This window comes from Felis catus, chromosome E3 (genome assembly GCF_018350175.1).
Source record: "Felis catus isolate Fca126 chromosome E3, F.catus_Fca126_mat1.0, whole genome shotgun sequence".
Classification (NCBI taxonomy): Eukaryota; Metazoa; Chordata; class Mammalia; order Carnivora; family Felidae; genus Felis; species Felis catus.
In genome coordinates, this window is record NC_058383.1 from 19,315,244 (window position 1) to 19,338,755 (window position 23,512).

Here is a 23,512-nt window from a genome sequence, read left to right on the forward strand (position 1 = left end):
AGTGTTCTGGAATGTAAGGATCTGCGGGGATTCAAAGGGAGGCATCTTCCCCTTCTAAGAGGAATTCGTCTTTGTGCAGTGAGGGGGGGAGAGCTGGCTCTCGCTCGGCACACGGGCAGGCTTCCGGTGGGGGAGCTGGGTGTGGCAGCAATGCCCTGAGAAGGGGATGCGGAGGATGCGGTGGGGGCACAGCCGGGTCCCAGCCCAGGACCGCAGGGCTCATTCCTCCAGCGGAGAGCAGAGCTGACGGCTCACAGCTGAGTCCTCCCACACGCACTGCCCTGGGCCTTGCCGCTCCCCACGTGTCCTGACACCCGTAGATATGGGTATATGAGGCCCGGTCCCCTCACTCAACGCAGGACAAGTCCAAGGGGACTTCGCGGCTCCACAGCTCCCCGTGCAGCTGGCAGAGGCCCCGAGGTCACGGCAGGAGGCCCGGCCCCTCCCTCTGCCTGTCCTGCTCGCTGCCCTCCCTCAAGAGGGAGTCCAGCTGGTGTGGCTGCAAAGGACTGACCGCCAGGGCCTCCTTCATGGGGGACAGGGAATGGGACAGCGGGGAGATTGCTCAGCCAGGACCTTGGGCCTGAAGATTCCCCAGGACGCAGCAGAGGTGCTGGTGGGACGCACACAGAGTAAGGGAGGAACTGGCTGGAAGGGTGAGTGGGAAAAGAAGAGGGAACAGACACAGTGAAGCCCCGATGGGGTTTGCTCAGAGGCCACAAACTGGCACCCCGCTGGCTGGATATACAACAGGCGTTCCGTTTGGCTCATGCGGTATTTACAAAGAGCACAAAATTAGTCCACCAACGCTTAAAAAGTCTGGAGACTTCACATAAAAATCCAGACTTCTCAGAAGACCTGGGACCCTGGGCCAGGATTCCTGCCACTCCCGCCCCACCTGGAGCAGGGAGGACGCAGATTTCCTTTGTGCATGAGTTTGAAGGGACAGCCCAAACCACCGGACGACAGATGCCTTGGGTCTCTTCTCGCTCTTACGTCTGCTTGGCCTATGCCTTCTGGGCTCCCGCTGCAGCCTCCTGGGTCAGGGCCACAACTAACGCATAAGGTGTCTGCATGCAAGATGCAAAAGTGCGCTTCCGGAAAAGGCCAACTGCAGACAGGTACCCCCTTCTGTGAAATGATGTGGCTCCATCCACGGCTTGGCCTCTCTGTGCAGTGTACAACCTGCCCAACCGTCTAGGGAATCCCTGCCCCAAGTGGCCATGACTGTCCCGAACCCCTGACAGTCCTCCTTCCACCGGACATCGTCCCAAGAGAGGATACTCACAGATCCCATGGTAGATGCCTGGCTCTGGGGTGGTTACTTCAGGGACAGGCGGACTGAGTGGTGGCTCCAGCTCCGGGACCTACACACGGATTGGGGAAGAAGCAGAGAGGAAGAAGGTGATTTTGTGATACCCGCACAGCTGGCTAGCCATTTTCCCAGATACTGCTGTCCACGGGGATCTGTGTCTTTTCTTGCATTTTCTACCATTGTGGAAGCTCTGTGACTGGTAACATGGGCAGCCGTCATGTGTCTGAGTCCTCACGAGCAGCTCTTTCCGGTTGGGGAGGAGTCTGATGCCACCAGCTAAAGTGATCAGATTTTCTGGAATAGGGAAGGACCCAATAAAGGTTTACCTAGGGTGCTGGAGGGAGGAGGGGGAGAGGAGGATCAGGAGGGAGGGATGAAGAGAAGGAGAGTGAAAAATTTCAACCACAGAGAGTGGTTCTCAGCCTCGGGGCCTGGGCATCTCATTTTAAAAATGGGTATTTACTTATTTGGAGAGAGTGAGCATGCGCGTGTGCGAGCCGGGGGAGGGGCAGAGAGAGAATCCCAAGCAGGCTCAGCATGGAGCCCAGGAACAACCTACTGGATCCTTCGGCCCAGCCCCTAGACAGAGCCTCTTCAGGCCCTTTCCCGCCTGGCTGTGGGGAGGAGAGTGGGGAGGGTGGCCCGCCAGGAGCATCTATGACACCGAGTAGCTTCGGGTCACCAGGGAAGGTCGCTGCCCTGTTCTCCACCCTCCCTGAGCCTCCTGGGACGGCTCAGAAGGTTTGAAAGCATTTCCACTTAGTTGCCAATAGGTTTTAATTGGGGCAGTTTACATAAAAACCCAGGTTTCTGGCTTTTCTTGAAAAAAAAAAAAATCAGGACAATTATCAAGATGAACTAGCAACTCCTGTCTCCTCCTGACCTTGCCAGGCCCCGCCTTCTGTCCTCTGGATTCCAGCGGACCCCTCTCCTCTCCCCCACCCTCTGGAACCATCTCCTTTTCCCCCTTAGGGCCTCAAGAACATCCCTGGGGACGCTGGTTCTCCTGATGCTGGTCCTTCACTTGGACTGACCCTTTCCCTGAAGGTCGTCTTTCATTTCTGAAAAAATTGGTTTATGAGTTTAAAACACATACTCTGGAGTTACGTCTGGGTGGCTCAGTCGGTTAAGTGTCGGCTCAGGTCAGGATCTTGCGGGCTGTGAGGTCGAGCCCTGCGTCGGGCTCTGGGCTGACAGCTCAGAGCTTGGAGCCTGCTTTGGGTTCTGTGTCTCCCTCTGTCTCTGCCCCTCCCCTGCGTTCTCTCTGTCTGTGTCTCTGTCACTGTCCCTCTCAAACATAAATAAACATTAAAAAAAAAAAAAACCTTACAAAAAAACCAACACAGACTTTGGAGTCATACATTCAAGTTCAAGCCTGGATACTCTCCTGCTGTGTGCCCTTGGGCAACTCACTTAACCTGTCTGAGCCTTGGTTTCTTACATGGGGGTTTTAATGGTCTCTACCTGGTTAAGCATAGTATACACGGCGCTCCACAAGATCACCATACGTGTGTGGGAAACAATCGCTGGGATTATCATTATTTTAATTCTAAGTCTGCCCATTAAGAGCGTTTCTAGTCCTTTCCGTCAAAAACAACAGTGAGTGTGATCAAAACACAACCCAAAGCAAAAATTCCCCTGAGACTGCCAACCTCTAAATTACAGAGATGACGCAGGACCGCTTTCTCCTAGCTTTGATTAAAATTTGAATACTTTCTTCACTCTGGTTTAAAAAAAAATAAAAAAATAAAAAATAATTAGAAAATGAAATATGACACACAGGGCCAAAAAATGAAGTAGAAAAATGGGAAATGTCAAAACAGTAGCACCAGCAGCTTAAAGGCTATCTATCTTCATTCTTCCTGTTATACCCAGAGTTGGGAGAAGAAATCCCTCTGGGGGTGCCCCCTGCCCCTACCCGCAGCCCCCTCCCCCCCCCACCCCGGCCAGTCCTACTCGGTCCTCAGCCCATGAGCCGGCCTGGGTGTAGGGCCTCTCCTCCCCCTCGCTGTCGGCGGTGCTCGGCCTCCTCAGCGTCTCCCCACTCTGCAGGCTGCAGGGACCCTCCACGTCCACGTCAAATGTCTCATCAGAACAGAATATGGCCTCCAGAATGTCATCGTCGGTCGTGAATAAGATGGTGTCTCCAAAGTGCTCTGGGGCTGGATGGGTCACAAGGAAGACAGAAGAGTCGACTCACCCCAAATCCAAATAGTTTGTAGACCGGGAACCCAAACCCATCAACCTTTGTGCTAGAAAATCCAAACCACCCACCGTCCCCGATTTGTGTAAGCAAACCTCTTTATTTATTATTCACCCACCGCAAATGGGATTCCCGTGGCCTAGATCAATGAAGGCATCTAATCTAAGGAGGGTCATGGTGATCGGTCCTGAAGTAGGTAATGTTTTTAGGTGTGGGCGAGGCATCCTGGCAGGATGCTGTTGGGACCCCCACCCAGATCCCTGCCGATCCTTTTTTGGGGGGCTGGAGGCTTTCCTGGAAGGGCGTGGGAGTGACACCCCCAAACCGGGAAGCCTGCAGGGTTCCAGAGCTCTTCTGCTTTGCTTTCAGGAAGGACGGACTTTGCAGTTTAAGCTCCAGAGCTCTCTCTGGGATCGGGCTGAGGCTGGGCTTCTCCCAAATCGTATCCTTGCCTGGCTTCCCCTCATTCCTATCCTGTCTCTCTCCTTGGACCACAGGCTCTCCTGGGAGCACCCCCTCAATAAGTCGCTTGCGGAAGAATTCCCCCTTCTCCGACTGAGGCTCTAGGGAAGCTGAGTGGGGCCAGCGCCCAGGGGAGGCGTTTAAATGAGGTCAGCTCACCGGTGCACCCCCGCGCACCCCCGTGCTGCAAAAGGGGAGGAGTGGGCCAGGCCTAGGAAGAGGAGAGACCCATCTGTCACTGGCGAGCCAGGGTCTTTAGTGTTTCCTCAGAGCCTCAGCGGGTGGCAGGTAGAGGCTTCCAGAACATTCTTACAGACATACTGTACCTCCTGTCAGGGTCCCCGAGGCCTTGGCGATTTCTCCTTTGAAGATGCACTGCGAGTCTAACAGCATGGTGATGTCCTTCACGCCACGGAAGGAGTGTATCCGAGATTTATTGTAGTTCCAGATCCGGATCAGGGCGACCTGGCAAGGGTGCACGAAGTCTACGGAGATGGTGTGGGGCTTGCCCAGTGTGAAAGGGGCCAGCCAGACGTGCATGTCGTCCTGGGTCCTGTTCACCCCGTCGACGAGGTTGGTGACCACGCGGGGGTCTTTCCCGTAGGCCGGTAAAATATTGATGTCGGGGGGCTCGGCTTGAATGTTCGCGATCTGCACCGGCTCCCCCTTGGAACTGAATATTTCTATTCCGTTAAGGCCGACATAGTGCCTGTCCCCCCACGTCGACTTGATGTCGATGACCAGGCGCTGTCCGTAAGGCAAGACGGGGATTTCAAAGTCACTCGCGTCGTCCGTCTCTACGGGACTGTCTTCCCGGCCTCTCCTTGGCCCCAGCTTCTCCTCCCTCCACGGGGGCGGCTGCTCGCCGTGCCGGCTGGCCTTCTGCTGCTGCAGGAACTCGTCCAGGATGTCCCCCTGCGGCTCCATGTTGGAGATGCGTCCCCGGTGGGAGCGGTCAAAGGCACTGAGGGAGTCCCAGGACTCATGCAGCGTGTGTTCCTGCTCACTGCACCACCGGGGTCGTGGCGGCGTCTCGGTGGACCGGGCGTCTTCTGGAAGAACACAGGAGGGTGAAGCCCCATTAGTGCCCTGTGTGCAAGCAGGGACCTTTACAGGCTGTCTCACCCAGGGGCTCTCGGCCAGGTGGGGTCGCCCTCGGGGGGGGGGGGCGGCATTCTAGAGATCAGTGGGGTGGCTCTTGGGGTCTCAATGCCTAGAGGCCCTGCTGGCCTTTGATGGGTGGGACCCGGATGTTAGTATCCTGCCCTGTGCAGGACAGTCAGGGCCTCCTGTCACATGCCACATTCAGGTTGGTAAAAAATTGACGATGGTTACTCAAGTCTAGAATCTGGCTGTTTTACAAAAAGCAAAGTATTTTTCAATATACTTTGAATTTTTTTTCTTAAGTTTATTTATTTTCAGAGAGACAGAGAGAGAGAGAGAGAGAGCACGCGCACAAGCAGGGGAGAGGCAGAGAGACAAGGAGAGAGAGAGAAGCCCAAGCAGGCTCTGCCCCGTCAGCACAGAGCCCAGAGCCCAACGCGGGGCTCGAACTCACAAACCACAAGATCATGACCTGAGCCGAAACCAAGAGTCGGATGCGTCACCAACTGAGCCACCCAGGCCTCCCAATAAGACGCTTTGAATTTCCTAAGGCAACTGCCATGCAAATCGAGGGAAGACACTCTGTTGTGTGACAACCTTTGCTGGAAATCATCCGGCGTGTCAGACACTCACAGGACGGGCGGGGGTCACGCCACCGCCAGTCGCGCCTGAGTCAGCAGCCAGGGGGTCTGCTCTGAGCCTGTCACGTCACGTGACTTGGACAGCGTCTTCAAAGACTGCCTAACGGCAGGTGGAACGCTCGTGAAAGAACGCCGAGTGGGAAAAAGCCAGACCCGCGACTGTCAGATGCAGCAGATCCTAGCACGGGCGGTGCGCGCCAACGTGTTACCACGATCCTTTCTGGGACGGGAGTAGGAAGGGCTTTTAGCTTCTTTGTCACCTGATCTTCCGAGTTGCCTGGATGTGTTATTTTTGTAACCGGGAGAAGGTGCTATAGAAACTGCCAACAACACAGGTATGTTACAAGCAAGGAATTTACTTCTGTGCGTGGCTAGGTTGGCTTCCAGATCGGAAGCCCGCGTCCCCAGCACACGGAGAACACAGTCGGGCCCTCAGAGGCGCGCTCCGAAGGCTGCACTCTCCTCCTCGCGGAACAGAGAGGGCCCAGCGTGCGCACCAAGCAGCGGCCCTGCCCTCGCGGCCACGCCACGGCTGACTGCCGTGTAAGGGTGTCATTCTGGAAAAACCGCAGCTGACACTGACGTTCTGTTTTTTCTCCTTTCATATCGGACGGGGCCCTGCACTCCATTTTCTGCCTGTCTCCTAGGGGGCCCGGCTCCATCGATTATCCCCTCTCTCCAGAACCCTCAATCGTCTCTTCCCCACTGGCACCTTGCCCTCTCTCCGCCTGCAGATGCGCGTAAATCTCTCCCACCTGAAAGAAAAAGGAAGCCAGACCCGATCTCATGACTTCCTCCAACCGCCCCCCCTATTTTCTCCTTCCCTTTGCTGCGGCCACCGTGTTCTTTCTCCCTCAAGCCCTGCAAGCCGGGGCCTCTTTGTGGAGTTGCTGTTGGGCTCACCCAAACCCCACTTGCCCTTCTCCTGGCTTTTCTTTGGGGATCACCCCGCCTTCAGACCATCCAGATGAGGCAAATCCCGACGGTGCCCTTCTAGGCTGGGAAGGGAACTATGGAGAGAGGGGGGCTCACTTTGAAGTGGCTCTCTCTCCTCTGGGGCACCTGGGTGGCTCAGTCGGTTGAGCGTCCGACTTCGGCTCAGGTCACGATCTCGCGGTCCGTGAGATCGAGCCCCGCGTCGGGCTCTGTGCTGGCAGCTCGGAGCCTGGAGCCGGCTTCGGATTCCGTGTCTCCCTCTCTCTCTGCCCCTCCCCCGCCCATGCTCTGTCTCTCTGTCAAAAATAAAATAAACATTAAAAAAAAAATTTAAAGTGGCTCCCGTCTGCTGCAGGATATCGGACGTGAGCGTGCAGTGCCGCCGGCCAGCTTGCTGTGCTGTGGGGGAGGGGGGGCTGCCTGACAACGAAGCCAACACCGGGGACGTGAGCCAGGAGATGGAGAGCCCCAATGACATCATCTGAGCCCCTGGATCCAGCCATGCCTGAAGCCAAACCCCTGGTGGCTTTCTGTCCCTTGCCTCCATAGGAGTCCTATAATTCCCAGGACCCTCCCCTGCGCTGACTTTCTGCACGTACCCGATGACTCCGTGCACTCGATCTCTTCTCAGTCCTCATGCCCCACATCCCAGACACAGCCCCTTCCACTTGGCGGTCCCTCCTCGCCCGCTCAGGAGCGTTGGCACTTCCGGGCTCTCCGCTGCTGTTTCTGCTGCTGTCAGCCTCCCCACGCCCTTGCCCTGCCCCAGGCCTCGGCCCCCTCCGGTCCTCCTCTCTGGCCTCGCCCAGCCAGCTCCTGGCTGCCAGGCAGGCACCGCTCGATTTTCTGCATCAAGTTCTGGCTTGTCTCCCCCGGCCACCACCGTCCAGTTCCAAAGACCCCTCGGAAGGCCGAGACATGTCCCTTCTGTCACTCCAAACTCCGTGTGCCTCAAAGGGAATTCGTCACCAAACCCTCCAACTGCCACTGTCTCTACCTTGCTGGGAAGCATCTGACTCCTCGCCACGCCGCCACGCCTCATACCTTCCTCCCTGACGATCAGCTCCACCGTGCCGGCCTTTCTGTTCCATGGACACCCCAAGTCTCTTCCTGCGTATCCTTGCAGTGTCCTCTCCCAGGAATGCTCTTCTCCCGGATCCCCACGTGCCTGCCCATCTTGTCCCCACCTCCTCCTTTGCCCCGTTCCCCGGGTGTGTCCCATAGACCCTGGCGCACATAAGTGCTCAGTTCATGTTTGCCAGCACAGGGACGGCTGGCTGGTGTCGCCGTCATGCAACCCCTGGGTTCAGGCCCGGAGCCGAGGGACTCCCTCCCCCCCTCCGCCCCCGGCTTCCACCTGTCAGCTCTCCTGCACCTGTCCTCTCCCCTCCTCATCTGCCATCAAAAAAGACCCTAGGAGTTTCTTCCTTCTTTTCCTCCAGGCGCGAGGCTTAACATCTGGCAGAAGGAACTTCCCATATGGATCGTCATGACATCAGTTTATTGTGATTTGGTTTCCACTGACTGAAATGAATGGCCTGGGGGTTGGTCTGCAAGTGCGCGGAGGAGAGAGAACGGACGTCATGTGTCAGGGCCTCGGCCTGGGTGGCCAAGAAAGGCAGGACTCTGCCCTCACTCTGCGTCTGCGTTCCCGACTTACTCTCCTCCAGATGTACGCTCTGGGTTTCGAACGCAGAGACGTGCGGGCCTTCACCTGGACCTCTCGGATGTGACAGCAGGCTGGCCCACGTTTCCCTCCGTCTGGAGAACACGCGGTCACTGCTCCCCGGGAGTTGGGGAGCTGCCGTGATCCGCGCTTTGTCGTTGTCAACCTCCCCGCCCACAGCCCCGAACGGACACCACAAAGCTGCTGCTGCTTTCACGTGCAGTCGACACAGTCTTGGGGGGGGGGGGGTGGGTACCCGTATGAGATGGCGGATTTAAGGTTTAAAACTACCTCTTGGCGGAGGCACGTAAACGTGGAGCACGGAGTTCTAAACCCGAGCTTGGGAAAATCAACGGCACCCCCGTGGGGTATGGGCTGATTGTTACTAAAACGGGAAATGAAAACGAACGTAGACACCACAGAGCCATACGTGTTCAAGGTGATCAGCCTCCAGCCACAGCCGATTGGGCCAAGAGTGGTCACCTGACCCAAGTCGACCAATCAGTGGCTCCCGTGAGACTTTGGGAGCCACAGCCAGAAACCGTTGCTCCCCGGCGGGGGGGCCGTTGCCCACCCCCAGGAAAGAGCAGGGACAGCTGACCTCATGAGGAAGAGTGAGGGAAGGTGGCAGAGGCAGGGCCCGGCAGCCCCGGGGAGTCGCGGCCACGTCTCCTGGGCGCACGCCGGCTTTCGGGAGGGTCAATGCTCCCACCGGGCAGATGTGATTTCGTCCCCCCATAGCCAATGGACCCCTGATGCGGACCCTTCCAAGATGTGGATGCCATTGTAATGAGAGGCCCTGTCAGACAAAAGGATTTCCAAGCTCTGTCTTTCGGTGACACCATGACTCCAGTCCCAGGGAAGAACTCAGGCGGTCACCCATTCTACAAGCGTCGTTGGAGGGCTCTGCCTTGCGCCTTTCCTGAAGGGCACGGCTGTGGGATTTGGCTCTACGTAATGGGTAATTTAAAATTTCTAAGCAACTTTCCTTTTTAGCATGACTGGCTTAACAAGCATTAAATCTCAAGGGCCCGGTTCTTAATGTGTCATTGAGCCAAGCAGTGAAATGCCTGGAAAGAAATTAAAATGAGAGAAGCATCTTCTGAACGTGGACAAGTCAGAATAATACCCGTCACCTCGGAGCTCCCAGAGGTTGTGTGGGGTCTGTCTTACCAGGAAGGCTCCGCAGTGCCCGGCTCTCCCCGGCCGGGGGCGCTGCGGAGGTGGGGCACCAAAGGGGTGGTAGTTTGAGGCACGGATGCTGGAGCAGGCTGGCCTGGGTTCAAATCCCGCTCCAACCCTCCCTGGCTGCGTGACCTGAGGAGCGTTACCTAAACCTCACATTTTCTTTAGCTGTAAAATGGGGCTGGCGTGAGGAGGAAATGAGGATCATTTGAGTAACGTGCCTGGACGAGAGCCCAGCTTAACACACACACACACACACACACACACACACACACACACACACACGTCAGGCATCCAGCCACGGCAGTTCCCCTCCCCCACTGCAGAGGACCCACCATGCGTCAGGCCCCCGGGGCCCCTGACACAGATGAGACACGGCCCCTACCCTCAAAGAGCACCCCCACGTCTGCTCTGCTCTCCTCCCTTTCACCCAGTCTCAGGGTTAACTCCAGGTGGGGGTGGGGGGTGGGGGGAGGAGCTCTGGAAGAAGGGAGCCCTTCGCCCACATGGAAAGGCACCTTGAGTCTGAGGGACCTGCCTGGTGCCCCAGGTGACATCGGGGGTCTGAAAGAGGCCACCGATTCCCTGCATGTCTGAGTGTGGACATGGGCTGAACGCAGACCTTTGGGGTGTTGTTGTTGTTGTTGAAGTGTATTTGAGAGAGCGAGTGGAGGAGGGGCAGAGAGAGAGGAAGAGAGAGAATCCCAGAGACTCAATCCCACGAACCATGAGATGGTGACCTGAGCTGAAAGCAAGAGTCCAAAGCTGAACTGACAGAGCCACCCAGGGGCCCCGGGGTCTGTCTTCTGGACAGTAATAACAGACATGCCGACCTGATTCGCTAGGAGATAGATTCCCTGGCTTTGCACACAGATACACCAGGAGGCAGAATCCCGGGGTCGGGGGTGGGGGGGTGACGGTGATGAAGAGCAACAGCTCACACCTTCCGGGTGCTTTTTTGTGCCCCACGCTGCACACGTATGACCTCATTTTATCCTCCCACGGGGATGGGTGTTACTGGTGCCATTTTACAGATGAGGACACTGAGGCTCAGAAAGTGGACATGCCAGGCTCTGTAAGTCCCAGCCCAGAGGTACCAGAGCTCAAAGTCGCAGTGGCTGGATTCAAATGGTTCGACTCGTAGCTGCTATGCTGCCCGCCTTCCCAGTAGCCAGATCTGAGTGCAAATAGTCAGAAACCCAGTCTTCGGCACCCTCCTTTCAGACTGCTCACGTATAATCTACTGCAAAGTTGACAAAACAGGTGAGTCCTCCCAGGAGATTTTTTTTTTTTTTTTGACCCACCTAGTGGTTTAAAAATAATATCCATCAGTTGCCAATGTTGAAAAATAATATTGTACGTCTCTGATTTCTCTTCACAAAAGGAGAAGGGAGGGGCGCCTGGGTGGCTCAGTGGGTTGAGCGTCCGACTTCCGCTCAGGTCATGATCTCGCGGGTCCGTGAGTTTGAGCCCCGAGTCGGGCTCTGTGCGAACAGCTCGGAGCCTGGAGCCTGCTTCCGATTCTGTCTCTCAGTCTCAATCTCTCTCTCTCTCTCTCTCTCTCTCTCTCTCTCTCTCTGTCTCTCCACACCCCCTTGCTTTGCAGATGAGGAGGCCCTTATCTGGGGTCCATGGAGCAAAATGGTATCATGGGGACAATGGCACCCGGGTCAGACCACTTCTTGAGCTTACCTCTGCTGGTTGGCTGGCCATCACTGTGACCGCTGCTGAGGGCGTCCTTCCTCGGGCCCCTCCTCCCACTAGCAGGGCGCTCTCTGTTGGAGGGCTGGTTAAAGATGTCAAAGTCGTCACAGACGTTGGGGGTCACCTTCTGGGCTCTCTCCCCAGCGATGACATTCCAGCTGCTTGCTCGCCCTTGCTCACGCCTGGGGCCTTTATCCCCGATCTCGGCCTCTCTAGGACCCTCACCCCTGGCGCCAATGACGTCATCAGACGGAAGCCCGCCTTCCCGGTCCAGTGGCTTCTCGGGACTCAGCCACAGGGGTTTTGGCTTCCTGCCTCCCTGCTTCCTGCCCTTCCCCGCGGCAGAAGGTTGCAACCAGGCGGGAGTTTTTGCTGGTGGCTCGGAGACTTTTCTGCCCGTGAGGTGTTCCAGCTGTTGGATCAGAGAGGGCTCTGGGTCCAGGGCGGGGCATTCCGCAGCCGGGCGGAGGGGAGGAGGACGGGGCACGCCACCCATCGAGGCCGGCGTCGGGGCTGGGGCTGCTGATAAGCTCGTGTCTTCGTTTAACTTGGACGAATTGTCTTTCGTGCAATTGGGAGGATTCATCTTTTCGCCAAATAACTTTCCTTGGGAAGAAACCTTCACATCTACCGCTGCTCCAGCTGGCTGTGAGTGGGCCCCATCTGTGCCAGCCATCTTGCAGGCATCTCCGCCTTCTCCCGAGGGGGCACCCACGGTCCTCTCCATTCTTTCCTCCTTCTTGTTTTTCTGGCCAACCAGGACGCTCAGGTCAGCTGGGCCCTCCCCACCTCCTTTGTCCAACGTGCCATCAAAGATGAGCTTTTTATTGACATAAAGCTTCATGTGCTTGGCACCAATGTCAAGATCCTGAAAACACAAAATTTAACAAAATGAAGCTGTGTGGCACCAGGCTGACGTATCACATTTTGGAAGCGGAAGATCAAAAAGAAAAATGTGGAATGCTGGAAACGCAAGCTTTAAAAAAACCATAGCACCGGGGATGTTAAATAAGGCTGGTGTCATTTCTGTGTGAACTGTTACATACTTTATAAATCAAAGGACTTTCACAAAGAGACGGCCCCAATTGCTGCCTTCTCACCACTGCTCCCTGCTGGGACATTGGTAATAGCCTGCTAATTGGTCTCCCTGCTTCCTGTCTCTTGCTGCCTTCAACCTCAACTTCACATTGCCAGAGTTCGTTCTCTACAAGAGCAGGTCTGGCCCAGTCACTCCCCTTTCCAAAATTGTTCTTGTTTTTCACTGCCTGTTCTTTAATATATGGTTCCTGGGACCTCTGTGTCAGGAAAGCCTGATGTGCACAGGAAATGCAGAGCCCTGGTTCCACAGATATCATTTCAGGTGCCCTGAAAGCAGAGCCTGAGACAAGGGTTGAGTACAGGTTGCTTATGTGAAAGCTGTTCCCAAGAGGGAGTTGGGAGAGTAAGATAGGGCAGGAGAAAGCACCCCCCCAGTGTTTTTCTGAGCCGGTCCCGGCTGTTGTGCACACGGTGTTCCACTCTACTGGGGCCCTCAGAGGAACCCACAGAACACAACTCAGAAGTATCCCTCCCAAGGCGGGAGGCTGGGGTGTCTGTCCACTGACCCCCTTCCCCGCTGTTGAAGGCTGCCCCTGGGGGCACTGACTCCCCACCACACAAACTGAGGCCACTGGGGCTTTGGGATCAGACCCTGAGCAGAAAGGCCGAGAGATCTGGGAGCACTGGAGGCGGTGCCTTGTCAGCATGCTGGGGACAGTCCCACCTCAGCTGCTATCGGAAGGCGGGGGGGGGGGGGCAAGGGGATGTGGTGTGGTGCTGTGCCGGTAACACGTTCTCCGGACGATTCCTTGGAAGGTGGAGAAGCTCGGGCCGATGGGATGAATTCCGAACTCCTCGGTACAGTAACCTTCACGAAAGGATCCCTGGCTTAGCCTTCCCGTCTCCTCCCCACGACACTCATGCCCTGCCTCATGCAGGTATTTAATGTTCCTTTGTTCATGCTTAAAACATAATCACACCTCCTCCTGCTACCGCCCCGACTGTCCATTCCTCTTTACAGCAAAACTCTTTCTTTACAAACAGCTTTACGGGGTGCCTCGCTGGCTGAGTCCGTGAAGCGTCTGACTCTGTTTCAGCTCAGCTCACGATCTCGCGGTTCATGAGTTTGAGCCCAGCACCAAGCCCTGCGCTGACAGCGCGAAGCCTGCGTGGGATTCTCCTCTCTGCCCCTCCTCTGCTCTCTCGCTCTCTCTCTCAAAATAAATTTTAAGAAGAAAATTTAAAAACAGCTTTATGAGAGAATACATACTTCATACAGTAAACCATGCGTGTTTAAAGCATACAGCTTGGTAAGCTTTAACACCTGTATACGCTGCGTATCAGCTCCGCAGTCAAGCTAAGGAACACATCCATCACCCCCAAATTTCCTTGTACCCCTTTGGAATCCTACCCTCCCCGCTCCCCCTCACCCCCAGGCAGCCACCCGTCAGCTTTCTGTCACTGCAGATTACTTTGCATTTTTCTAGAATTTTCGTATAAAAGGAGTCCTGCACTATTTGGGCTGACTTCTCTGACACAGCATAGCTGAGGTTCCCTGTGTTGTGTGAATTAGTAGTTTTATTCCTTTTAATTGCTGAGGAGTGGTCCGCTGCAGGGATGCCCCACAATTTGTTCAGTTCTGAGGGTCACTGTCACGGCTGCGCCTCCCCGCCTTCCCTCTTGGCCTTTGCCTCCACCTCTACGTGGTCCCCTGCTTGGCAAGGGCACCAATCGCTGGGGAGGGGTGAAGCCTCCTTGTTAGTCTGGGACAATTGGGATTTCCTCCTGTTGTCCCGGTGCCATCACTCATAAAGTCCACTTTCCACCCTCTGAAGTGTCCCAGTTCGGACAGTAAATTGAAGGGTCCAGCAGGCTGCCGGATCCCCTGGGAGATGTGCGGTCCTCAGTTGGGGCGACGGCTTACTCCCCTTCGGTAGATTTCCTTACCAGGCTCCTGGGCCCTGCGCTCCCCTGGTCTCTCCCCTGCTTCCAGCTCTCACCGCTGCAGCCCCAGGCTCCTTGTTGATCCTCCTCTTCGGCTGCCCCAGGGCTCAATCCTAGGCCTCCGGATTCCTCTGCACCCTTTCACTAGGTGGTCTCATCCAAGCCCATGGCCCTAAACACCATCATCACGTTGGTGACTCCCGATGATTTCATTTACATTATTTTTATTTTTTGACTCCTGATTATTTTAATCTCCAACCCCGAACTCTCCAGCAAGCCAAGTGACCGCGTGACCTCTCTTCTGGGATATCCAACAGGGGTCCCAACCTTAACATGCCCCAAACAGGGTCCTTTCTTTTCTTTTGGAGAGCGAGTGCACAGGTAGGGGGTGGGGGGAGGAGCAGAGGGAGACAGACAGAGAATCTCACGAGGGTTCCACGCTCAGCATGGAGCCCGACGCAGGGCTCGATCCCACAACCCCGGGATCACGACCTCAGCTGAAGTCAGGAGTCGGATGCTCAACCAACGGAGCCAGCCAGGCGCCCCTGCCCCCCCCCCCAAAATTCTTGATTCCCTCTTCCCAAACCTGGTCTTCGCCCATCTTAAAAACGGTCAGGGAATGCCTGAACCTCGGAGTCCTGATTCCTCTTGTTCTCTTATGTCACAAGTCCCCAGGGGCTCCCTCCAAAACCCCTCCTGAATCTCGGCCCTCTCGTCTCTGAATGTACCGCTGCCCCCCAGCCCATGTGGCCGCCATCCTCCCCGAGACAATGACCACAGCCTCCTACCTGGCCTCTGCTTCCTCCCTGCTGTGCCCGTGCCCCCCGCAACACAAACACACTTGGTTGTCTATACAGCAGCCAGTGGGTTTTTTTGTTTTGTTTTGTTTTGAAGTAACTTAACAGGTCATGGCAACCCCCTGCTTAAAACCCCCTAGCAATTTTCCACTACACGGAGAATAAACTCCAGTGCCCTTCAGGGGCCGACGAGGCCTATGTGATCTGGCCCCTGCGGACCTCTGCCCCGGCTCCTATCACATTCTTCCTCCTCCCTCCACTCCCAACACACAGGGCTGATGGCTGCTCCGTCATCCCGCAGGGCTCACGGCCACCTCGGGACCTGTGGGCTGGGCTGGAGCAGTCTCGTCCAAGATACCTGCAAGGCGGGCTCTTCCTTGTCCCCAGAGAGATCTTCCTGCCCCTCTCTCGAGCCCTCACCCCATCCGGCCCCCCGTCTCTCCCGTCGCCCTGTTTGATTTCCTTCCTGTCTCTGAAACGGTCATGTTTATCAGCTCTTTCGCTTAGCTACGGTCTCCCCCGCTCAGACTCCAGCCCCAAGACGGCGGAGGCCCCGCCAATCCCATCCCAGGGCCCAGCAGGTACCTGGCGCGCGGCTGGCACTCAACACTGACTTTGGAACTAAAAGTGCCCAAACGCAGGTACTTTTCTCCAGGATGGCATTGTTCTCCGACGACGTTCTGAGAACAAATCTGATCGGACAAAAACGGCGGCCTGTCGTTTCACCGCTGGATCATTTTCCACCTCGCTTTGGCTTCTGATCTGCTTTGGAGGTACGGGATCTGAGACCCCAGGGGTGTCCCTCTACGCTCATTCCCCGCCCTGTGCCTTCCGGAAGCGGGGCGAGTAAGCTCTAACTAAATTTCTAGTTCACCAAGCTACTGCTGCAGGGGTTCCGCAGCAATTTAGAACGAGGGGCCCTCAAGCCCATGCCACACCACAGGAACCCGGCTTCAATCATCCAATTGCAGGATGGCAGGCTACTATTTGCCGACTGTCAGGAAAGTCGATTCTCAAACCACTCTTTTACATGTTTATATGGATGTGTTCTCTGTTTAGCGGAGGCACAGAGCAAGCGCGTGCTGGGAATTAATCAGGAAAGAGCCGTTCGAGGAGGACAGCACGGGCAGCTTCAATGACTAGTTCTGCACAATTACCGCCACGGAAACATCTGGTGAGACAGAAACTCTCATGGCAAGAGGGGAGGGGGTGGTGGGGAGAGGGCTTTCGGTCCGGCACGGCCAGGAGGTGGGCACCGCGGCTCTTATAATGAGATGGCCGGCTCTCCGAGGGTGTTCGTGTACGTTCCGCGAACGGCCCGGAGCACCGCCTGACCTCTAGCCGTCCGCTGCCCCAGCTCTCCCCAAGGCGTCTGGCGGAGCGGGGACAGAAGGAGGGAAGCAGGTGCACCGTCAAATCCTCGCAGGGGCCAGGGAGGTGGGAGACAGATGCGCTGACGTAGGACCTCAGGGCGTGATGGGGGGCGTGGGCAGCTGGGAGGCTCAGGCCTTGCCTGATGGTGCTTAAATCTGAGACGTTTTCAGCACTCTGCGGCCAAAGAAGCAGCATCTGTGGGTGGATTTGGTCCAACGATCACCAGAGTGGGCTCCCTGGCGGGGAACCAAGCAGTGGTCACTTCTCCGGGGATTCCAAGGGTGAAGAAACTAAAAGGCTGCATCATCTCATGCAGCCCTTGGAGCAAATCCGCACAGTGGGCATTAGGACCCATCTTGCAGATGAAGACAGTGAGGCTCAGCCTTCCCTGAGGTCACGCCGCTCGTGCGCACGAGCGGTTAGCCACTCTGCCTGGCATCTCCCTTGGGGTCAAGCTAGATCCAGAGAAGGTCTGGCCACGGGCAGAATCCCCTGCCCTGGCTGGAGCTCTGACTCCACGTCTAGCTTTTAGTAAGTCCTTGTGGACCCAGTCTCCCTCGTCCCCACCCTGGCTCCCTCCTCACCCCCGGGGGCAATCACTGTGGGCACTGGGTGGGGAGTGTGTGCACATGTGCCCTTCCAGATCTTTTCTCCGTATCTACGTACATACTGATGTCCCCGTCCCCGCAGCTCAGGGGCGGGGTTAGACACCATGTGAGATGCACGCGTGCAGTGTGGAAGATTCTGCGCGTCCCTATTGCAAGGGGTCCCCGCAGTAAAGCTCTGTATGTGGTGTGTCTTTGGACGTGGATATGCGGAGAAGATTCCCCCGCTTCTAAAGAACCAGGCTGCTTCCTCCCTTTCCAATAAGCAGCCCTTTAGTCCTGACTGTTTCCCGCTTTGGCCTGGCCTCCAAGAAGTCCAGGGTGAAATCTTGCCTACCGCCTTAATCTTTAAGAGTCACGCGCGCGCACGTGTGTGTGTGTGTGTGTGTGTGTGTGTGTGTGTGTGTGTACGGTTGTTTCCTTGGCGCTCATGTTTTCCTCCTTGCTTAACTGGAGTTACCTTTATGCCCCTGTCGATGCTGCCTCAAACCCCTTCCGTAACGGGTTTTCAAAAGGACGCTTCGTGAAACCCTACGGTTGGCATGTGATTTGTGGGAACATCCTTCCTCGTCCACATCCCGACTTTGTCGTCCTTCTGTATCTTCCTTCTTTACAGGCGCCGAGAACCAGCCATGTTGAGACAGTCATGCATTTTTAATACATCGGTATTAATATTATTCCAATCTAAGTCATTTGACTGACTCTGCAAGGCCAGTTCCCCGCGTGGCCCCGATGTCGAGTGACATACCCCTTCCAATGAGCGCACGACTGCTCAGCAAAGATTAATGGCGGTGCAGCTCCGTGGGTATTTGCATTCATGAAGTGCTTTCCCCAGAGACAAACACCTGCCTGAGGCACCGCCGGCAGAATGACATTTGGAGCCAGCCCTCGCTGGGCCTACATGCTGAATGCCCTGGAGGGTCCGTGAGAGCAGACCCTTCCCTGGGCACCCAACTGAAGTTGGGCCAGAGGCACGATGACTGGGCCTCATTCATGGGCAGCCTGGGGGGGCCATCCTGAAGGCCCCACTCCGTAGGCTCTGTCACGAGCTAGGGGCTTTGGGAGGACCGGGAGGGGTTTACCCTGACAGTAGGCTTATCAGGGGCGGGGGTGAGGGGGGCTTTGGGGTTGAGCCACTGCTGCCCGGGACCCACCGTGCAGGCTTCGGGACCTGGCTCAGGGGCTGACTCGTCCAGGAACCCCTCGGCCCTCCCTGTCTGCCCCTCCTCCCCTCCTCTGGGCTCTCGGAGCTGGGCTTACAAGCTGGATGTGGGCAGCTGAACGTGCGGGGACGTTCAGCTGCTGAGTGTCCACATGTGCGTGCCTGTCCTCACCTGGATGTGAGATCTTCAAGGACAGGGAAGAGGCCCAATCCCTAGGTATCTTGGGGCCTAGCTCTGGGAACTGAACGTGCTCCTTCCCGGAGCACCTGAACTTGAATGTTTCATGGGGAAGAGATCTCAGTGGCCTTTCACATGTCCCCTGAGAAGAAGGACAATGAAAACCATTTTTGTGATGGAGAAACTTGAAGAAGACGGTGAGGCACCATGACATTTAACAAGCACCTAGTACCTGCCGGGCTCTGGGCCAAGCACTCTGACCCTCCCAACATCACACACTCAGGACAACAGACGTGGACGGGACCTGACAGATCGGGTCACAAGCAGCTCTATGGCTAAATCTGTGCCGGGCTGGCTCCCGGAGCAGTTAAAAATTTCAAAACGAGTCAATAAGATCTACAAATCGGGAGCTTTCACGTAACAGTGTGCATTTCCGGCCTCTCTTGAACATTGAGGCCATCTGGCATCATGGGGCCAGGGCTGAAAGACAGTGGCCGCTGCCTTGATGGGGCACAGCTCTCCGGTGACCACAGTCTCCACTGAAAGGCAGGACCATGTGATGGGCACCAGACCGCGTGGTAGTCATGTGACCACGGGCAAGATGCTCTGCTTTTCAGTGCCTCAGTTTCTCCATCTGTAGAATGGAGCCCATCATGCCATACCCATCTTATAGGATGGCTGGACGGAAGAACTGGGCTGATACGTGCAAAGTCCCTTTGCCTACTGCCTGGCACACAGCACGTGCTCACGAAATGTAAGCTACCATCATGGTCTTAAACCCGTTCTACCGCCCCGGACGTATGTACCTGCCAAGGCTGGTACTCAGGGCTAACATGGCTGGGAGACTCCCTGCTCCCCTTGTTCCAGGCAGAGGCTGGCAGCAGGCACAGGAAGAGTCCCATCCACTCTAGCGTGGGGCTTAGCATCACTCTCCCTGTCTCAGGTCAGGACTCTCCTACCTCTGGGCCGAGGCACACGGGCAATGTGGCCAGTTCACCCAGAGCCAATTTTCAAACGTCGTCAAGTGGTCCACAAGCTGTACAACCCCCTGCAGGGGTACACCTGCAGGGCGGATTTGGCCAGGGGGCACAAGCCGGGGATATCGGAGCCTCAGCAAACTGAGGAACACCTGGGGAAGCGTGTGACTTGGTGCCTGGAAGGGTGCGGCCGGAGATGCCAGAAGAGGCCCGGGGCAGGCTAGAGGCGCGCAGGAGGCTTGTGTGTGAAGGACCCTGACGTCCCCGAAAGGCGGGGCCTGTGATTAAGACAGGCTGGGGCGCCTGGGTGGCCTCGTGGGTTAAGCGTCCGACTTCAGCTCAGGCGATGATCTCGCGGTTCGTGAGTTCGAGCCCCGTGTCGGGTCCTGTGCTGACAACTCAGAACCTGGAGCCTCTTTTGGATTCTGTGTCTCCCTCTTTCTCTGCCCCTCCCTGACTTGCACTCGATCTCTCTCAAAAATGGATAAACGTTAAACAAAATTTCTTTTTAAATAAGATGGGCTAGGCACTCCAGGTTGTGGGAACAGCAGGGAGCAAAGGCGTAGTGAAGAGGACAGTGTTATGGAGACCAGAGGGAGAGAAGAGTTGGGCAAGGACGGAAGAGCCAGAGGGGCCGGTCTGGGGGGCTGGGAGCGGGGGAGGTCCGCAACACACAAGCACGCACATGCGTGCAGGGTCCGGGCGAGCATCGCACGTGGGAGGGGCGACATGGTGTGATGCCCGTGTCACTGTGCCGGGGAGACTAGCAGGGGCGGGGAGGACGGTGGCGCCGTGATGGAGCTCTGCCACGGCTCCCAGGTGCGGATGTGGCCTGGGGTCGCCACAGCTTCCTTTCTCAATAAAAGTCGAAAATCCCCATTTTCATGTAAAACCGCCCAACTTTTCAAAGTTGGCAACGCAAAGAATTTTGCAAAGGCCGTTGGGAGCCGGCTGAAATCTGTCTGCGAGCAGCCTGTGGTTGGCCGGGGACACAGCCTCCGTGGTGGCCTTCTTCCCAGGATGGACCAGGGAGGGGTCACGGCAGGGGGCTGTGCCACTCTCCCTGGAGGCTTCCTGCAGCTGCGAGGTCCCTGGCTCATGCCCTGGCTCATGCCCTGACTCATCCCACGTCACCGCACCGGCCTCGTTGAACTGTGGTTCGTTTCTGATGCCGCTGGGTGTGAGCTGGCAGGCGTAAGACAGCGCATCTGATTCCTGGCCCCAGCACAACAGCAGAGTGTGGGCGATCGATAAGCCCCTGCTGATGAGGCTAAGGGCTGAGAGGCTAAGCAAGTAGAGAGGGAGATGGGGGCGTCTCGCTCGGGGGTCTGTGGGCCGAAGGGGCAGCTGGGTCCTGAAGGAGATAGGTTTTGGCCACAGAAATAGCAGGACTTAGGGATGCCCAGCGAGGGGCAGAGGGAGAAGAGGAGGACTCAGGGGTGGGAGGCCGCAAAAGGGAGCAGGGGACCAGACCGGCTGGGACAGACCAGCCTGGGCTCGGGGATGCGGAGTTGGGAGGGTCCGTGGACTGCTGGGCAGAAATGCCAAAGACAAGCGTCTGGGGGCCAGGATGAAAGGAAGCTCGGTTCAGAAGTTAAGCTTTGGGGAAGGTTGAGATCTGGGAGCCGATGAATTTGTCCGATGGCACGTGACTTCTGTGTTCTTGGAGAAAAAGTAAAAAGACCTCGTTTGGATATCATTTCCTACGTGTTCCCTTCTCGTGGAGAGAGTACCTCAGTTTTCCACCAGGCATCCATCCTTCCCCCAACCTCTCTTCAGAGGGATAACATGAACCCCACCCCAGGTTGCCTGGCCGGCGTGTCCTAGATCTGGGCCTCTCAGGAGGACAATCTCTGCAAGGGCTGATGTAATAAGGAGTCTGACACCATTAAGTGCCACCCCTTGGAGACTGAGGATGAAGCCAATATAGAGGAAAGCAGAGATGCATGGTAGAGGGAGGTAGATTCTGGACCACATCATGTGAACTCCTGGATCCTGCCATGCCTGAAGCCAGATTCCCTATACTCTCTTGTTACATGAGCTGATGAACTCTCTTTTGTGCTTATGTCAGTTTTTTTTTTTTAAGTTTATTTATTTATTTTCAGAGAGAAAGAGAGTGCAGGAGCGTGTGAGCAGGGGAGGGGCAGAGAGAGAGAATCCCAAGCAGGCTCTAACACTGTCAGCATGGAGCCGGATGCAGGGATCGAACGCACAAACCATGAGATCATGACCTGAGCCAAAATCAAGAGTCAGATGCTCAACCAACTGAGTCACCCTGTGCTTACGTCCGTTTTAATTAGGTTTTCTGTTCTTTGCTACCAAGAGAATCCTGACTGATACTCTATCTCTGGGACTGAGAACTTTAATCAGTAGGCTCAGCTACTCAGTCAATGCTGGTCAAGGCAGGCAGGAGGTGGGAGGGGGAGCCCCAACCCCTAGGGGGCCCAGGATTTACTGAGACCGGCACCTGCCTGCGGGCAGCCCTCCCCTACTCAGACATCTGTCTAGCCCAGCTACCACTTGTTCCCCCTACAGTCCGCACAGCCCAGGGCAGGAGTCTCGGCTTCCGTCCTGGTTCTACATCTGTACACTCCTCCCTGCTGGGAGGTCGTCCGGTCCTGAATCCCCAACCTGCTGCTTGGATCCTGAACACCTTGTTGGGCCCCCTCTCCGAAGGCTGAATTCTCTGCTTGCCTCTCCTGCCCCTGCAGGCTGGGGGCCTGTTTCAGACCCAGGACTCCTGGGGGCTCTCAAGGTTACCATGCCCCTAACCTCCTGAGTGTGGACTAGGCTCCCAGATTTCAGCACCCTCTGGTGACTGACAGTGGCCTAGACCAAGCCCGAGGTCACGCACCTGGGTCGGTCCCCTTCCCACCAGCCGCCCTACTAAGATGCATGGTGCTCCCCAGGCTCGAGGCTGCCCAGACCCTGCCATGGGGCACAGCCACCAGGTCGCTCAGACTCGGCTGTACCTCAGTTGCACCTTTGACTTCAAAGCTACTGCCACGTTTGGTCTTAATCCAAACAAAACAACTATAAAAAAAACAATTTGGGGGGCACCTGGGTGTCTCAGTTGGTTGAGCATCTGACTTCGGCTCAGGTCGTGATCTTGGGGTTTGTGGGTCTGAGCCCATCATCGGGCTCGCTGCTGTCAGCGTGGAGCCTGCTTCGGATCCTCTGTCCCCCCATCCTCTCTGCCCCTCCCCTGCCTACATTCTAACAAAAATAAATAAACATTTTTTAAAAACCCAATTTTTATGGCACAAACACAGACACTCTGATCAATGGAACAGGATAGAAAACCCAGAAATGGACCCACAAACATATGGCCAACTCATCTTTGACAAAGCAGGAAAGAACATCCAATGGAATAAAGACAGTCTCTTTAGCAAATGGTGCTGGGAAAACTGGACAGCGACATGCAGAAGAGTGAACCTGGACCACTTTCTTACACCAGACACAAAAATAAACTCAAAATGGATGAAACACCTCAATGCAAGACAGGAAGCCATCCAAATCCTCGAGGAGAAAGCAGGCAAAAACCTCTTTGATCTTGGCCACAGCAACTTCTTACTCAACACGCCTCTGGAGGCAAGGGAAACAAAAACAAAAATGAACTACTGGGACCTCATCAAAGTAAAAAGCTTCTGCACAGCCAAGGAAACAATCAGCAAAACTAAAAGGCAACCAACAGAATGGGAGAAGATAGTTGCAAATGACATATCAGATAAAGGGTTAGTATCCAAAATCTATAAGGAACTTCTCAAACTCAACACCCAAAAAACAAATAACCCGGTGAAGAAATGGGCAAAAGACACGAATAGACACTTCTCCAAAGAAGACATCCAGATGGCCAACCGATGCATGAAAAGATGCTCACCATCACTCATCATCCGGGAAATACAAATCAAAACCACAATGAGATACCACCTCACACCTGTCAGAATGGCTAACATGAAAAACTCAGGCAACAACAGATGTTGGCGAGGATGCAGAGAAAGAGGATCTTTTTTGCATTGTTGGTGGGAACGCAAACTGGTGCAGCCACTCTGGAAAACAGTATGGAGGTTCCTCAAAAAAATTGAAAACAGAACTACCCTATGACCCAGCCATGGCACTACTAGGCATTTATCCAAGGGATACAGGGATGCTGTTTCGAAGGGGCACATGCACCCCCATGTTTATAGTAGCACTATCAACAATAGCCAAAGTATGGAAAGA

General features: G+C 55.8%; 1 protein-coding gene and 1 long non-coding RNA gene across 10 annotated transcripts in view; one reads left to right on the forward strand and one right to left on the reverse strand.

Moving 5' to 3' along the window:
• The window catches only part of KATNIP (katanin interacting protein), a 194,692-nt gene that overhangs the window by 22,715 nt on the left and 148,465 nt on the right, over window positions 1-23,512 (reverse strand). For all 9 annotated transcript variants that reach the window (XM_045047782.1, XM_006942222.5, XM_006942221.4 and 6 more), the window contains 4 exons: window positions 11,205-12,084; window positions 4,307-5,032; window positions 3,272-3,477; window positions 1,289-1,367 (listed from right to left, as the gene is read on the reverse strand). In XM_045047782.1, coding sequence (XP_044903717.1) covers window positions 1,289-1,367; window positions 3,272-3,477; window positions 4,307-5,032; window positions 11,205-12,084 — 1,891 coding nt within the window. The remainder of the gene's footprint in view (window positions 1-1,288; window positions 1,368-3,271; window positions 3,478-4,306; window positions 5,033-11,204; window positions 12,085-23,512) is intronic.
• On the forward strand, window positions 14,779-17,651 carry LOC123382562. Its single transcript, XR_006591121.1, has 2 exons — window positions 14,779-15,768; window positions 16,055-17,651. It is a non-coding gene; the product is annotated as an uncharacterized LOC123382562 (long non-coding RNA).